This window comes from Pseudoliparis swirei, chromosome 13 (genome assembly GCF_029220125.1).
Source record: "Pseudoliparis swirei isolate HS2019 ecotype Mariana Trench chromosome 13, NWPU_hadal_v1, whole genome shotgun sequence".
Classification (NCBI taxonomy): domain Eukaryota; kingdom Metazoa; phylum Chordata; class Actinopteri; order Perciformes; family Liparidae; genus Pseudoliparis; species Pseudoliparis swirei.
The window spans coordinates 1,286,274-1,304,102 of NC_079400.1; the positions used below are offsets into that span (position 1 = coordinate 1,286,274).

Here is a 17,829-nt window from a genome sequence, read left to right on the forward strand (position 1 = left end):
TGACCTCTTCACCACCACCAACAACAACATTTCGAGAAAGATGGCGAACAGAGAGCAAGGCGAAGCTACATCCCTCTACTATTTTTCCATGGTGTTAATAGGAGTACAGCGAATGCAAATGGCGCTATTGGCCGAGTTGATAACGGAGAGAAGACGCCGTCGCTGAAGGTACACGGAGAATTTAATTTATCGTCTCTTTCGACTTCCGGGTCACGACATGGGAGGGAGGAGGGAGGGAGGAGGGCGGCGGGAGGAGAGAGGGAGGAGGGAGGGGGGAGGAGGGAGGGAGGAGGGAGGAGGGAGGGAGGGGGGAGGAGGGCGGCGGGATCTCGAGCATGCGCAAAGACGCAAAGTCCAGTTCCGAATCGAATTCAGAGTTACATGCCGCGATAGTCGAATTATCAACCGGATCGGACCGAGCTATCCAGGGTGTTAATCGGATCGAAGTCGGACCGCACATAGTCCGACTAAGGTGTTTACATGAAACGGATAATTCGATTTCAGTCCGACTAAGACAATAATTCAATTGCATGTAAACGCACTGTGTGTGTGTGTGTGTGTTAGTCTGAAAAGAAAGGTAAACACAAAGTAAATCCTCCCCGCAGCCCTGAAGTACAGGAACCACAGCTTCATCCCCCAGAAGGAACATGACCCTGAACACAACCCTCACCTGCCTGACCCTGAACACAACCCTCACCTGCCTCTGACCCTGAACACAACCCTCACCTGCTTGACCCTGAACACAACCCTCACCTGCCTGACCCTGAACACAACCCTCACCTGCCTCTGACCCTGAACACAACCCTCACCTGCCTGACCCTGAACACAACCCTCACCTGCCTCTGACCCTGAACACAACCCTCGCCTGCCTCTGACCCTGAACACAACCCTCACCTGCCTCTGACCCTGAACACAACCCTCACCTGCCTGACCCTGAACACAACCCTCACCTGCCTGACCCTGAACACAACCCTCACACACACAAAGCAGGCAGAGCCGTGGAGTTTCCCGGCTTCGCTTGTCTTTTATCAGCTTATGAGCAACACATGGAGCCACGGCCACCCTCTGACCCGCACACACACACACACACACACACACACACTAACTGGCTTTTATTTTGTACGCTCTACTTCTCTTTCCAACCCCACGGTTCAGTTTTCAGAGCTCTCACTAACTGTCTCTCTCCATCATCTTTTCAATCTGCCATTTCATCTCCTTCATTCTCAATTATCCTCACTCCCTCCTCCTCCTCCTCCTCCTCTTACCTATTCTCTCTCTCTCTCTCTCTCTCTCTCTCCCTCTCTCCCTCAGTTCACGCTGAGCGTCAGAGCGACAGGGTGTGTGTGAGAGCTGTGGAGCGTTGTCTGTGTGTTTCTCTCTTCTCTATTCTTTCATAGTTGTTTGTATTTAGTTTATGTGGTTTATTAGTTGGGTTTCACAGTAGTTTAAGTTGTTTGGTGGTTATTTGGTTTTTTTCTCTGGGTGTCTTCCCGCTGCCGGTGCCTCACCGGGCTCGGTGCGTGGCGAAATGTTTGCCCCGATTCCCCCCCCGCTGCTCACGAGGAGACACGGTATGAAGATTGCCGGTGACTCCTCGTGCAGCGTGGAGGAATTGGCTCGGGCAGTCGGGAAGAAAGTCGGGTTCAGCAGCGTGAAGTCCGCCGCCAAGATGAACGGCTCGGTCGTGATCTTCCTGGATCAGGTGGCGAAGGTGAGCGCGTGGTAGAGGAGGGTCTCGGTGGGAGATTTGTTTGTGCAGGTGTTTCCACTGGACCAGCCGTCCACCAGAGTCCTCGTGTCAAACGTCCTCCGCTCATCTCCGGCGAGTTTCTCAGCAGAGAGCTCTCCCGGCACGGAAAGCTGGTCTATCCCTGGTGTGAGATCTCATCGGGGTTCAAGGAGAGCTCGATGAAGCATATCATGAGTTACCGTAGATCGGTTTATATGATACTCGACGACCGGAGCGCGGAGTTAAACCTGCGCTTCAGCGCCAGAGTAGATGATGTTAACTATAACGTCTACGCGTCTTCATCGGCGATGAAGTGCTTTCATTGCGGGAGGAGGGGCACACCGCGAGGGCCTGCTCGGCGGGCGACCCGCGCCAGCTGGTCCAGGCGGCGCGGGTCCGTCCAGCGTCACGCGCGCTGCACCAGCGTGGGGAACAGCAGGTGAGGCGGCTGCCGCTGCCGCGTGCGGGGCTGCGGGGCGGCGTCTCTGAGAGGAGGCGCCCGATTCCAACGGAGAGCGGCGTCACTGCTGCTGCACCACACATGTGGTGGGTATGAATGAGGAGTGAGTGATGGGGTGATGCGGGCAAGGGTGGCGAGGGGGGATGAGGTGGGGAGGCTGGACAGGGCAGTGAAAGGCAGGCTGTGGGTGGAGTCGGGAGCGGTGAGAGGAAAGGAAAAGAAGGAAAAGCGGACCAAACAAATGGAGGGGATGTGGGTGGATCTGCCAAGAGCAGTGGGGTAGAGGCTGTGGGTGTGGTGGGAAGTGGGGAGGAGGAAAGAAAACAAGAAAAAGAAGGGGGAAAAAAACAAAAAAAGATTTAAAAAACAAAAAATAATATTGGTGATGGTGGTGATGGTGGCACAGGCTTAGAGGTGGAAGTGGGGAATGGGGTGGAGAATAATGAGGAAAGTGAGAAAGAGGAGGAAAAGGAAAAAAAAGACGAGGACAGGGGTGGCGAGAAGCCCATTGAGGGGGTAGGACAGGTGGGGGGAGGCGAAGAGGTGGAGGAGGACGGTGCAGGGGAGGAGGGGGCGGAGCAGGTGGAGGGGGCGGAGCAGGTGGAGATGGACGAGGAGGAAGCAGGGGAGCAGAAAGGAGCCTCAAAGAGGAAGAAGAGTGGCGAGAGCGCCGGCAGCGAGGCCAAGGCCAGCAGGGTGGAAGTGAGGAGGAGGAGTCAGGGGGCGGGGCCGGTGGAGGACAGTAGTGACGAGGAGGGGTCAGAGGACAGCGACTCTCCTCTGTTTTTAACAAGTAGTCAGACGCAAAAGCTGTACACAGCTGATGAAATTAGTCTGTTTCTGCACAAAACAAAAGGGAAAAAGAAAGTAGAGGTCAAGGATCACTTCCCTGACCTCGTGGCCTTTGTACACTCATGCCATTTCCACATGAGGGGAACAAAATTAGACAGACAAGAGGTTTTTAGGATCAAAAAGTTTTTACCCAAAGTGAAGGAGTGCATCCAGCAGGGGGAGGTGGAGAGCTCCAATGTGTGTTTTATTTGATTTGTTGGTTTTAAGTTTTATTTGTTTTTTAAACTCTTTTCTTTTAATGAACACATTCAGAGTCGGAGTTTTAAACGTAAATGGAGCGAGGACAGTAAGAAGAGAACATCAATTTATGAATTTAACAAGATGAAGGCCAACGATGTTCTCTTCTTACAAGAGACGACAGCGACAGCACCAACGAGGCGGACTGGAGGAGGGAGTGGGGGGGGGAAGTCCTTCTGAGCCACAACACCAACCTCAGCGGAGGAGTGGGCTTCCTCTTCTCCAGGGCCTTCAGCCCGCGGTCACTGGAGGTCAAACACATCGTGGAGGGGAGGCTGTTCTTTGTGAAAGCACGGTTCGACCTTTTAACGTGGTTTTATAAATATCTATGCTCCAACAACTGGGACAGAGAGGCAGCTGTTTTATCCAAAGTTAATGATGTCTTAAATGACTGTGCCTGGGAGGATTGTTTACTCTTGGGGATTTAACTGCACAGAGGATGATTTTAATGACAGAAACCACACAGAGCCACATCCAGCTTCACAGCAGGTGCTGAGGAGGCTGGTCCATTCTCACGGCCTGGTGGACGTGTGGAGAAGGATGCATCCGGACTGCCGACAGTACACATGGTCCCACGTTAGGGAGGGTGGATCTCCTCAGCCAGGTTAGACCGTATTTATGTTTTTAAGCACCATTTTAATATTTTTAAAATGTGCAGCATTGTTCCGGCTGGTTTTACTGATCACTCTTTGGTTTTATGTCATGTTTTTATTAGGAACTTTTTACCCAGGAGTGCATATTGGCATTTTAATACAGTTTTAACTTTCGATAGGAATTTTAGAGAGGTGTTGTTTTATTTTTGGGGCATTTTTAGGCTGAGGAAGAGTGATTTTAATAATCTTAGGCAGTGGTGGGACCGTGGTAAGGTGGAAATTAAGCTCCTTTGTCAGCAGCACACTTTCAACGTCACTAGAGACGTCACCAGATCTATGAAGGACCTGGAGACTGAGATAGTGGACCTAGAAAGTTTAAGCGAGTCCACAGGAGATCGAGGACATATTGAAGTCCTCAAAAGTAAAAAGGCGGCTCGCCGACCTGTTCGAAGTAAAAGTGCAAGGCGCACTGGTCAGGTCCCGATTCCAGACCATCGCGGAGATGGACACTCCCTCTAGCTTCTTCTTCGGCCTGGAGAAGAGGAGTGGGCAGGCGTGTGATCCACTCACTGCTGGCGGACGCAGGGCTGCCGGCTGTGGAGCCAAGCCAGATCCGGAAGCGGCGGTGGGGTTTTACCTCCCTTTATGCCACTGAGTATAGGGAGGAGGGAGAGTCGGCGGAGGGGCTCTGTGGGGAGCTGCCTCAGGTCTCCGAGGAGACTAATGAGGAGCTCGACAGACCCATAACCCCCCAAGAGCTGAAAGCTGCCCTGCAGGGAATGCAGGGAGGGCGCGCCCCCGGAATCGACGGCCTCCCCGCTGAATTCTACAAGAAATACTGGGATGTCCTCGGAAGGGACATCCTAGACGTCTTCAACGAGAGTCTGGCCTCTGGTTCCATGCCGATGTCCTGCCGGAGGGCAGTGCTGACGCTACTGCCGAAAAAAGGAAACCCGCAGGACATCGGTAACTGGCGCCCTGTGTCTCTGCTGTGTGTGGATTACAAGCTTCTGTCCAGGGTCCTCGCCTCCAGGCTGAGGGAGCTATGGAGCAGGTCCTCCATCGGGACCAGACATACTGTGTGCCCGGCAGGTCCATGGTGGACAACGTCCACCTCATTCGGGACGTTTTGGAGGTCTCCAGCTCGTTGGGTATGGATACTGGTCTGATTTCTCTAGATCAGGAAAGGCTTTTGACCGCGTTGAACACGGCTTCCTCTGGAAAGTTCTGGGGAAGTTTGGGTTCAGCGCTGGTTTCATAGCTAAGATCAAGGTGTTGTACAGTAATGTTGAGAGTGTGCTGAAGATAAACGGCAGGCTGTGTGCTCCTTTTAGAGTGGGTAGAGGGTCCGGCAGGGCTGTGCTCTGTCCGGGATGCTCTACGCACTCTCCTCGAGCCCGTCCTCATTAAAATACGCTCTAGCCTACATGGTTTGGTTTTACCTGGTTTTAGTAAAGGAATGATTTTATCGGCATATGCCGACGACGTTGTTGTTTTTATCAAGAATCAAAATGATGTAAACCTTTTAAATCGAATAGTACAGGATTTTAGCACGGCATCATCAGCGAGGGTGAACTGGAAGAAAAGCGAAGCCCTCGCTGTGGCGGCCTCCCGGTTCTTCCACAAAAGCTCATATGGAAAAAGGACGGTTTTAAATATTTAGGAATATACCTGGGGAAACCGAGCATGGTCCAGAAGAACTGGGAGGGCGTCACAGAGAAGATAGAGGGGAAACTTTCCAGGTGGAAGTGGCTGCTCCCCCAGATGTCTTTTAAGGGTAGAGTACTGGTTTTAAACAATCTTATTGCATCCCAACTGTGGCACAGGTTGACTGTGTTAGACCCTCCCTCTGGCTTCTTAGCCAACATACAGAAGAAGATGGTGGATTTCTTTTGGGAGGGTCTACACTGGGTGCCACAGGGGGTGCTGTTTTTAGCCAGAGAGGAGGGGGACAGGGCCTTGTCCACCTGGCCAGCCGGACGGCCACTTTTAGATTACAGTTTGTTCAGAAGTTTTAACGAGTCCGGGTTTTTAGTGTGGCGAGACGTGGCTAGCTGCATCCTCAGACGTGCTGACAACCTGGGGCTGGATACTGCTCTGTTTTTAATAGACTCCAGCATTTTAAAACTAAGTGGGCTGCCTCCTTTTTATCAGGGTGTTTTTAAGTCGTGGGCCCTTTTTAAGCACGAAAGGTGCCCACAGTCTGACTCTCTGTTCTGGTTGTTGAGAGAACCATTAATTTATAATGCACGACTGGACATTAGCAGCAGCGTCACCCCTGGACTAACGGGGGCGCTGCTGCGAACAAAGACACTTTGCCTGCAGCAGTTGGTGGATGCAGTGGGGCCGACGCTGAGCGACCCCCCGGCCCTGGGCTCCCTGCTGGGGATGCATTCCGACCGGGTGGCGAGGAGGCTCCTGGAGCTGTGGAGGCAGAGGCTGACCGGGTTGGAGAGGAGCCTCCTCAACGACTACAGCCAGCAGAGAGCAGAGCCGGACCCTGCAGACCCCTTCCCAGACATCTCCCTCAGCCCGGGGCTAGGGGGACTCACCGGCCCCCTGCTAAGAACGAGCCACCCAGAAAACTGCACACTGAACAAAGCAGACAAGAAGACTTTGTATTTTAACCTCGTGAAGAGTATCAACAGGTCCAGACTGTGCAACAGACCGCCCACTGTGTGGTCAGAGAGACTTGGGCATGGAGGCCCTGGCCCGCAGTGGGGGTCCTATACAAGCCTCCCCTAAAGAAAAGGACCGCTGACCTCCAGTGGCGGATTTTACACGGTGCTGTCGCGTCCAACGCTTTCATTTCGGTAATCAATCCCGCTGTCCTGAGCCAGTGCCCTTCTGTGACCTCCGGAGACTATTTACCATGTTTTTAACGAGTGTAAGAGACTTTTGAGTTTCTTCGCTCTTTTAACATTGGTTTTAGTCTTTTAATGTGGCTTTACAGAGAAGGTTTTATCATGGGAGCTGCCTACAAAAAGACGGAAAAAGAAAAATGGCAGCTCCTTAATTTTTTATCCGGCGAAGCCAAAATGGCCATTTATTTAACTAGGAAGTCCCGGGTGGAAAACAGAGAGGGGCAGGAAGCCAGGGCAGTGTGGCTCTGTAACATCAGAGCCAGACTCTGGCTGGAGTTCAGATTTTATAAACACATTGGAGACCTGGATGCTTTTAAACAACGCTGGTGTTTTAAAGATATTGTTTGTTCTGTGGTGGAAGAGGAGCTGGAGTTTGCGCCACTTTTTATTAGGTAAAACATGTTTTTCTTTTGTTTCAATGTTTTTGTTTTGTTTTGTTTGTGTGCTTTTATTTTAACCAATTTGATTTTTTAAAACACTTTATTTTTAAAGAAATGTTGTAATGGAAAAAATGTAAATAAAGTGTTTTTCAAAAATCTCTCTCTCTCTCTCTCTCTCTCTCTCTCTCTCTCTCTCTCTCTCTCTCTCTCTCTCTCTCTCTCTCTCTCTCTCTCTCTCTCTCTCTCTCTCTCTCTCTCTCTCTCTCTCTCTCTCTCTCTCTCTCTCTCTCTCTCTCTCTCTCTCTCTCTCTCTCTCTCTCTCTCTCTCTCTCGTGTGTGTGTGTGTGTGTGTGTGTGTGTGTGTGTGTGTGTGTGTGTGTGTGTGTGTGCTGAGTTGAGGTTGGAGTGGAAACCAGAGAATCGAGTAGGAGACACGCAGGACAACAGGGAGCCGGCCTCATACACCTCCCTTAGATTGTTTCTGTTGTTTGTTTCCTTATTTATAGTCTTTACATCGCTCAATTAATGCAAGTGGATGTGTGTGTGTGTGTGACCTGAAAGACATAGCTCCACCCTCTTCCTGGAGGAGGGCCGTCTCAGTCACAAGACGTAACGGCCACTTATGAAGTCAATGATAGCATCTCCACCCTGACGGGAAGTTCTGATTCATAATAGCCTTTTTGCATGGGATGTGTGTATAGATATAGCATATAGCATATAACTGGCCTATTTCTAATGTATTTTCAGTTAAACGTAAACATTTCAAACCGTTCAAGCCCCACATGGCATCTCGTCTTGAGCGATGTCTTACTCGAGATCAGTTCAACACATTCTGTGTCTGCCTGTCAAAGCTTCTTGAGCTTCTTGGTGTTATTATAAGAATAATGTAATTTTAATGCCGCCAGAACGCAGAAGTAGAACATGTTCACATTCCAGCCCGAGCAGGGATCAGTTCTGTGATCTTTAACAGGGTGTCCTGAGCAGAAAGTCTAAAAAGAGAAATTATAGGGCTCTATAACCTCCTCTTTTGTCCCTCTTGTTTGAACTGACAGCTCTCAGCCTCAGAAGAAAGGGGAACAATCTTAAGGGTGAAAGGAGGATGAAAAAGAAAGAGTGGGGAATATTAAATCACATTACAACCGACTAAAAGCACTTTACACTCGGGCCCCTTGAGCATTGCCCTCTTTTTTCCCACCAAGACTTTGGAGATTTCTCCGTGTTCTTTTTTTTATTCCCTTTGTGCTCAATTCATAAGGATTAGCACTTGCTGACCCCCATCCCCCGTCACCCCCCCGACTCACACAGGGCTAACTGTTGCAATGTGTGTCTGCTCATGTATGTGTGTGAGCCTGAATATCAAGGAGAGCGTCAGACATGAGGTCCAACCACTCGGTGTGTGTGTGTGTGTGTCTGTAAATACATCAGCGACGGGAAGGGGAGGCTGGTTTCTATCCTGGCATCGACATGAGGACGTCACCCAGAGAGTCGGCTCAGAGTTATCCCTGAAGACAGGGTGGCACCGGGCAGAGCAGAGGGCCTTCAGGCGAGGGTTTAAAACACCCCAACACATCACACAATAACACCTCCCGCTGTGGTACGAACTCAAAATGTGATCTTCTTTAAATGCCTGAAGTGGACCTGGTCTGAGGACACGTTGATGTTGAAGTACTCATGGATAGAGTTTCCTCTGCAGGCGCACTGCGGGGGAACTGCTCTGGGAAATAAAAGCTGCTTGGCCGACGGACATGGCCGCCTCTCCATTGTACTCGGGGGTTTTGGCAAAGGGCTGGAGCTGCTGCTCTGTCACGATGAGAGGAGATGGAAACAAAGACTTATTTACTGGCCCTGCGCTGGAAGTGAACCGGCGTCCCTTTACGGCCCCAGCTTGGACTCCCAGCCTCTGCTGGATGTCTCCCGTGTCCACGACTCAAGAAACACGGCAGCGGATACAACCGGCAGTGGAAACCGGACGATGGGTATATGTACGAGAGAAGAAGGTTAGATATCGCACCTCATGTTCTCATAACGCAAACAATGATCTGAGTGAGGCGTCGTATCGGATGCTGGCTAAGGTCAAAGGTCAAAGGCTGTCGGATGACTTCACGAGAACCAGAAGTAAAGATCGCTTTTTATTCACGACTATCGAGCCTCACGGCCGCGCCACGCATCCAGAGTACAATTATTCATACTTTCATACTTTCCTGGAGAAAAACCCTCCCTCAAATAAACCTCGCAATATGTGTTCAGCAATCTTATTTCCCCGTGAGCGCTCCCCCCCCCCCCCCCTGTATTCTCCACCCGTACTCCAGAGGCCATTTACTATGATTACCAATAACAATAACACTCCCATTATCTTTTATTATCGCATTTTCCCAAAGCCCTGCCAGCTCTCAAGGACTCTGATAAAGCTGCAGCACGGCTCCTGTTTCTAGCTTGTGTCCGGGCAGCATTGGCTGAGAATTCCCTTAATAGTCGCAGTTTGTTTGCGTATCTGACTTGAGTCGACATAAACGGCAACGGTCCACTAAAAAGATAGTAAAGTGTTCAGCCGCCTGGGACCGGTTCACTGGAGGGCTGCTGGGTTCCAGCTCGCTTTTTAATATAATCCTTGTGTAACTTTACTCTTACAAGTTGAGTGAAAAGAGGAGGGAAATGTGCAGATGAACATAATTTAGCCTGAATTAAAAAGTGTATATTTGAGTCACACGACGGAGCGTCGCATGAGGCCTCGATATTTCATCACACTTAGCCGAGCCTCATGGCATTTAAAAATCACATTTCAATAGAGTATATTTGACGAGCACACTACTTTACTTGTTAGCGAATCGATATTCCCTCGGGCCGACCGCGGGAAGTGCTGAGAGAGTCGAAGAATTTATAAAATGCGAGTGATTGGAGGGGCCTTGTGGAGAAGCTCCGCCCACGTGTTTCCTGTCGGCCGCGTGGATGACTGCTGGTCGGGAGCTGGACGACCTGGTTTCACCTCCCAGTCGCTCAGCCCTCAGCCTCCAGTCTCTGCTCCTGGGGTCCCTTGTTTATTATGTCACAAAAGACCAGTCACACTCCTGTAACGGCGCCTCGCTCCGGAGAAAGTCAGAATCCAGCTGTAGCCGAACCCCCCCCCCCCCCCCTCGTAAACGAGCATGTCCAATCTACCCACTGCGTTTCATTAAAACCAGACGACATCAATCAGGGCCTGAACTTTGAAGGCCAGGTCCAGAACGCGGAGCCGTTAAAGTAAAGGGCCTCACGCGGCCGTACACGCCGGGCCACACAGCACTACGTCAGTCCGAGGCCGACCAAAGACCCGGTGAGACCTCGCGCCGGGCCCTGGCGCGATTCGACGGGACCTCAGAGAATCCCACACCTGTAGCTCCGCGAGCCGCAGAGCACCTCCACTGAACGCTGCCGCAGTCGCCGCGCAGCGATCAGAAACCTGGAAGCGGTTTAGATCCGTGACCGGTTGGACATTTTTGACTTGACAAAATGAAGTGCAAAGGAAGTGTAAGATCCACTTTAGCCTGGGGCTCTTTCCCCAATGGTGGAGAAGTCTAAAGGAAGAGCCAAGAACACATCGCAGGAAGCTCGGGGGGGATGCTAGACGGACAGACGGCAGGACGGATGGGCAGATGAGCGAGAGAGGAGCAACGAGGAGGGAGACGGGGCCCCGTGGGCGGGAAGGGGAGGCAGCCTCCGGATGGAAAGCTTTCAAACTCCTTTCATCGGCCGCCGGAGGATCGGAGCTCGACAAGAGCGAGATGAGCCGGCGCCACTGGAGCAGCTTGGCGCCCTTCAACAAAAACCCAGACGCAGAGACAGAGAGGGAGCCTATCAGCACGCCTCCCACTCTCTGCACCCCGCCCCGAGCTCCAGCCGCCCAATCCCCGTCAACGTCGGCCTCGAGACGCGGACCGATCACAGCGAGGTCCGGTTTCAAAGATCCAAATCACGATTCTGCTTCTTAGTCTTTTCTAATCTTCACAGTCTAAGATCATAACAAGCTTGAAGGAGTGAAGGCCCACTATGAAGACCCCACATAATTAGATGAGCAGATTGAGAGACGTTGGTCTTACCAGTCCACACTGAGCGATCGCCTCCTGTAGGATGAAGGCCTGTCCGTGGAAGTCTTCTCCGCTTTGGCCACTCGCTCTTTGAGGGACAGGCGATGGGTGAACTTGGAGATCCCCGACTCTGACCTTGGGGAAAGATAAGAAATAAACGCATCAGCAAAAGGCTCTGTGGCCCATTGCGAGGGCCCTCTTCACACACCTCCTGTCCTTTATACGTCCTCGCATGGAGGCTCAGGAGCCGGTAGCATCAGTGATAATTTTTCAGTGTAAGTAATTGCTCATAATAACACACGCATAGAGACTGATATTCATACTGTGAGTTTATCATCTACAGGACTCCAGAAATGATCTGCCAACAACTAAAAATGTTGAGTCGAAGTGAAAGATTCAGTAAAATGGATTCCGTTACGTCTGAAACTAAACGCAACTAAACTCAGTTTTGCAGGAATCCCAATCGCCAAAGGACACGTGCTCCGTGAAGTTGATTAACATGCTGCAGTTCCCAGAGGAAAAATTAGGTTTCAGGTAAAGCCGCACACTTCCTGGATCATTTTCTCCAAATATTTTTCAGAAAAGTGAAGTCACAGACATTTTAATCTCCTCTACTGGGCTGCCAATGTCCCAGCTCAACTTTTTGATCAAAATTAAAAACAGGAAATGTAATATTTCTTCCATTCCAGCCCGGGACACATTTGACGAGACTCAGCACTGCAATATTGCTCCGGTAGAAGTGGGGACCAATCAAAACGCAATAATATTCTCACAGAGGAACAGAAGTGATGGAGTGGAAGAATCCACAAGACGTTTTAAGCAAAGCTTCATATAAACGCAGACAGAGAGAAGACACCTCTGTGGGTAACTTTAAGGTAAATCAAAAGACCGTGGAGGAAAAACAAAGAATATCAAATGCATAATTTAAGGAATTTCCTTCTGGTCTTACCATGATCACTTTTTCTCAAAACAATACAGAAAGGATGCCCGTGCATGGTGCGGCATTCTTCGCTCACCTAATCCAACACACATGCTGTTTCCATTTCATTATGAAATGATAAAACATGGCTAATAGTGACTCATACGCACTGGCACACAGACGTCTTCTCAACCCGAGCCAAAAAGCGTTTTAGTCTCCACGGTGAGCTCTGCTGGAGACGTGCTGCGGGGTGAAGAGAGCGCAGACGGCCGGGGCGCCGCCTGCCACTCACAAACCAAAGCGTGCGTCTGCCATCGCCGTCCGTGGTTTATGGAGGATGCTGCGGGAATAACTTTTCACATCGGGCTTTGATCAAACGGGAACGATGAACTCGTACACAATAGTTCATGCGGTGACTTTGATTCCCGAGCAGCGACATGGATAAACGACGGCGCGGCGATTCGTCCAGATTCACCTAACTCAATTGCCAAATTGGCAAAATGTCACATGCTCATTTTGTTGTTGTTGCATTGATTCATGACCTTAGATGAGTGAATCATACGCTCTTGGCCAGAAGAGGCTTTTGCTTCATAAATTGGACAGAAGGTCTGAGTGCCCTGTCAAGGGAGACGAATTGGATCTGGGAGAGTGATCCAACTGGATGGAGACCTCTCCTGCATCGCAGACTTGTAAACGTTCCCACAGGTGTAAATAAAAGAGCGCTCCGGCCTTGGGAATGAAAGTGAAACCCCTTATAAAGGTAAAGATCCATGCCAGCTGGACTGTCTGCTCCCTTGCCTGGAACACGTTCTGCTCTTTCACAAACTGATATTAAAACCAACGTCCCGGAGTGAGATTACTTCATTGCCAAAATTCGATTGCATCCCTCTCTCTCCAAAACGACAGAATCCAAATCCTTGACCGTTGTCATGAATGAAAGTTCACAAACAAAGGCGAGCTACAATAACCGCCATCACAAACCATGGAAGTGAGAGTTTTTATCCAACATGTCATCACTTTATAACGTTATCCTCTCAGACATGTGTGTGAATTGTTAGAATCAGCATTAGAATGACTGAGTGAAGGTCAAATACAGTGACCTTGACCTTTGCCCACCAAATACGAATCGGTCCATCCGAGCATTCCCGAGGCGGACGGCCGACACGCCGACGCGGCTGCTGCCAGCGCGGAGGCGTAAGAGGTGACAAATGAAGATATTTAAATATACATATGTATAAATACCCGGCACCGTTTACAGAACGATGCCGCGCTGCAGACGGCAAGACAAACATCTTTGGGAGTTACAATTTCACGTGGTTGCATTAATGCGAGCGCACGACGGTCACCACGGAGCCGCCGCATCAGCCGCTCCGCCTCACAGTCATCTCGACGAGCGTTAAATAAAGCGCCGTGGAGAGGACTAGCTCGCAGCACGTTGGCCCGGAGAACCAGAGCCCCTCCCACAGCACGGCACAAGGACTACTTTAACCCTTGTGTTGCCTTCGGGTCAATTTGACCGATTCAATGTTTCACCCTCCTGTTACCTTTATATTTACTAACATATTTTACCCTTGAGGTCAATATGACCCCAGCTATTAAAATCTCCAGAAAATTATTAGAATTAATATTGTTTTCCAAGTTTAAGTGTGAGGTACTTTATGTTTGTTTGTTGACTCCCGAAAGAACACCGACATTAAACATTGAATCGGGTCAAATTGACCCGAAGGCGACAGGAGGGTTAAATATTGAATCGGGTCAGAATGACCCGAAGGCAACACAAGGGTTAAGAAAAGCTTCTCCGTCTATATTAAAATCGGGCCACCTTTTATTCTTGTTTTATATTCATGGTTCTGACACATGTTGACCGATGGATTTCCAGGACTTTTCCATGACTTTAAACCAGATGTCCATGACCAAACTAACATCTCTGTATAAACATGAAACATATAGAACATGTTGTGTATTGAGAGCGTACGCCGGCTTATATGTTGAGCGTCTTTCTTTAAAAAACATATTAGTTATGTCAAACTCGGGGTAAATGAACATGTGATTATGACATATTTCCCTGACTTTTCCAAAAGTTTTATGATTTACGTTTTTTCCATGACTTTTCCAGGCCTGGAGATGACCATTTTAAAACTCCATGACTTTTCCAGGTTTTCCATGAGCGTACGAACCCTTTATATTCTCTCAAGCTCCAGCCGCGGAGTCCCCGTGCGGCCGGCTGTTGCTCTATGAAGACGGTGCGATGAGCTGAGATGAAAACACACAAGTTCTCCTTCTCGATGACCTCATGCTGCGGCTTATCTCCTAGAGCAGTTCCCACTCCTACGACCTCAACTACTGTTTCCTGACCCTGCGCCAGCTTCTCCAAAGAGTCGGTTGACCTCGAAGACAAAGAGGCATATTTTCCTGTATGAATCACACACATGGGGTGTGGGATCTGAGTCGGATGGCAGAGCGACCCCTAATTGACGGTATTAAGTTAGGCCGGGCTTCTTCTTCAAGGGCTTCTAATTGGATTAGTGTCACTGCCCTGCACATGCCAGATGCTGACAACCACTGATGCTAATGCACCTTCCCAGAACATGTATAATTCACAGATCTGACAGATGAATAGAGTGCGGAGGTGATTGGTTAAGACCATCATCAGTTGTTAATAATTGCGTTTGTTGATATAGATCCACAGTCTTTGGCGTATGCCCAATAGTTACATGAATAGTTGCCTGTGGAACTTCAAACACACTTTTGGATCAAACGCATGACACGACATGAGCGTAGGATCACGACTTCAATGCCGTGAAAACACGTCGGATCACGACTTCAAAGCCACGGGGCCAGCGGACAGAGACGGGCTCAGGGACCCTTTGAGGGGGTTAGAGGACACAGGTGGGTCTCAGGCGAGGGGCTCTGCTGGCAGCCGGCTGCCCCTCGGCTCCCCGAGAGCCTCGGCCCCTGGCTCCGCCGCATGCAGCTGTCCCCGATGACATCATCGCAGCAGACCCGCTGTGATGATGCAATCCCCTTGGAGACACACTCAGGATATCCCAGTCGATTATCCTCTCATCGGATATTTATTTTATCTTTCATTTTCCCGGTGTTGATTACGGTTTATAACGTATCTGTGATTGATTGCTTTTCCTTACACAACCGAGGCTATAATGTGACCTTCAAGCCACGTCGTCCGAAAACACGCACAACCATTTGAGCTTTTAACCCTCCTGTTACCTTCAAATGTACTAACATCTTTTACCCCTGCAGCAATTAAAACCTCCAGAAAATGATTAGAATTTATATTGTTTCCCAAGTTTAAGTGTGAGGTACTTTATGTTTGTTTGTTGATGACCTAATTAGCCCTTTAAATAAATAATAAAGTTGATATTTCTTATATGTTTTACACAATGAAAAACAGCCTGTATGGAGGACTTAAAATGACTTAAGTATGAATAAATAAATGCATGAATAAATACAAGAATAAATAAATGCTTAAATAAATGTATAAATAAATACAGGAATAAATAAATAAATGCTTAAATAAATGTATAAATAAATAAATAAATACAGGAATAAATAAATAAATGCTTAAATAAGGACACGTAAATGTCACACATAAATAAATGAATAAATACAGAAATTTAGAAATACATTTATTTAATGATGTCCTGTTGAGTTATAATTTATATGTATTCATTCCTGTATTTATTTATTTATACATTTATTCTTGTATTTATTTATACATTTATTTAAGCATTTATTTAAGCATTTATTTAAACATTTATTTAAACATTTATTTATTTATTCCTATATTTATTCATGCATTTATTTATTTATACTTAAGTCATTTTAAGTCCTCCATAAGCCTGGGGTCAAATTGTGCAGGACATTGAAAACATATCATCATATGCTTCCCTTCTCATTGTTACCACACGTCCTGTTCGTTTGTTTTGTCTGCTTCCTTTTTGTTTGGTTCTGTTTGCCTCTTGTCCCCATGTGAAGCGTCTTTGTGTACTAGAAAAGCGCTATTCAAGTCTAAATTATTATTATGATTAGTTTTGTAATTGGTGAATTTGAGATGTAGAAGTCACGCCTCCACCTTTTCTGTATCTGACCCTTTGTTCCTCATGAAATGCCCTCGTAGATACAGTAACTGTCCTCATGACTCCTCCGATGGAAGCCGCTCGCTTGCGATGGGATTTAAGATCAGGATCTTGCCAGCATTCGGAACTTTCCCCAATCCTGCAGCACAAGAGCGCTTTTGTCAGCACTGAAAGGCTTGTGTGGCGATACGGAGAAAATGTTGACCTACGCTTACACACACACACACACACACACACACACACACACACACACACACACACACACGCACACCCACACACACACACTGTCACTCTGAAGGATCGCTTTCTTGCAAACAGCTCACCTAATGTCCCTAACCCTCTCTGTACTGTTGCCATGGCAGCAATTAACTGCTCAGGGGTATTCATGTGCACAACAGATTCTGCATCAGAACTCATTGTTCACGCACACGGCGCAAAGCTGCCGACTCGGCGCTTTGCCCCCGCCCGTAGCCCCGGTAGCCCACTCAGTAGCCCACTGCTATTGGAGAGCAGAGTTAGAACTACAAACCAGCGCAACTCAAAACTACATGAGAATAACAACATGAGAAATATGTCTGAAGTAGGTTGAGATATTAACACGCCTCATTCCCCGACATGTTATTCATGTCATGTCTTGTTTTGGCATAGTGCCTACAGCAGATCTTTTTGAAAACTTGGTGATCAAAATATTATTAGAGTATCACATTATCGTCATTTTTTTATTTGACATAAATAATAACAACAATTCAAAATGATCGTGAGACCCTTTGTTAGCTGGAGCTGCACGTTGTCTTCTGATCAAGATATTCTATAAAACTATGTTTTGCATTACCTCCACGATAACAATTCATCACATATACATATTTGGATACCTCCGTCTGCCTGATGGACCGTGGAGGTCTGGATGGTGGAATATGCCGACTACCAACTCTTCATCCACTCTGTCATCTTCATTGTGTTGTTGCTGTGTTTTAATTAGTGTGTAATGATTCCTTCTGGTCACATGACATCTATGACACCTGTCCATCCTGGAGAGGGATCCTCCTCTGTTCTCATGAAGGGTTCTGACCTTTTACCCTGAAGGGTTGTTTGGGAGTTCTTCCTGATCCCATGTGAGGTCAAAGGTCAAAGGTCAGGGATGTCTATGTGTACAGATTGTAAAGCACTCTGAGGGGAATTTAAAATTTGTGAAAATTGGCTCTACAAATAAACTGAACGGTCAGCAACGCTTCACAGTGAATAAAGAGGGTTGTGTGTGTTTATAAAGCCCCCCCCCCCCCCACACACACACACACACACACACTGAAACCAGCGGAATGCAATGCAATACACAATCCACGTGGTCGGTCTGAGGCCGGGCGGCCCTTAACCACAGATCACATGTCAGATTACTAAAGCAATGACAGGATAGTAAATCACAAATACCTGACCCTGTTCAGCAATTATGGGCAATGGCCGTCTACCTAAAACAACTATTTTGGAAAGGAGGAAAAACAAAGCCCTGCTCAGGCCTCCTGCTCGTGCCAAGGGAAGTCCAATACGGCGAGAGGAATGTGGGCAGCCGCCCAGAGAACAGATACACGCGAATGAAATGGCCGCGGCGCACAGACACACAAACACACAAACCCGGTTACTCA

At 48.5% G+C, this 17,829-nt stretch overlaps 1 protein-coding gene across 1 annotated transcript in view; it reads right to left on the reverse strand.

The window, feature by feature from the left end:
• Positions 1 to 17,829, reverse strand: part of LOC130203913 (ankyrin repeat and fibronectin type-III domain-containing protein 1) — a 161,668-nt gene that overhangs the window by 52,499 nt on the left and 91,340 nt on the right. Inside the window, exon 6 of the mRNA XM_056430374.1 lies at positions 11,189 to 11,311. Coding sequence (XP_056286349.1) covers positions 11,189 to 11,311 — 123 coding nt within the window. The remainder of the gene's footprint in view (positions 1 to 11,188; positions 11,312 to 17,829) is intronic.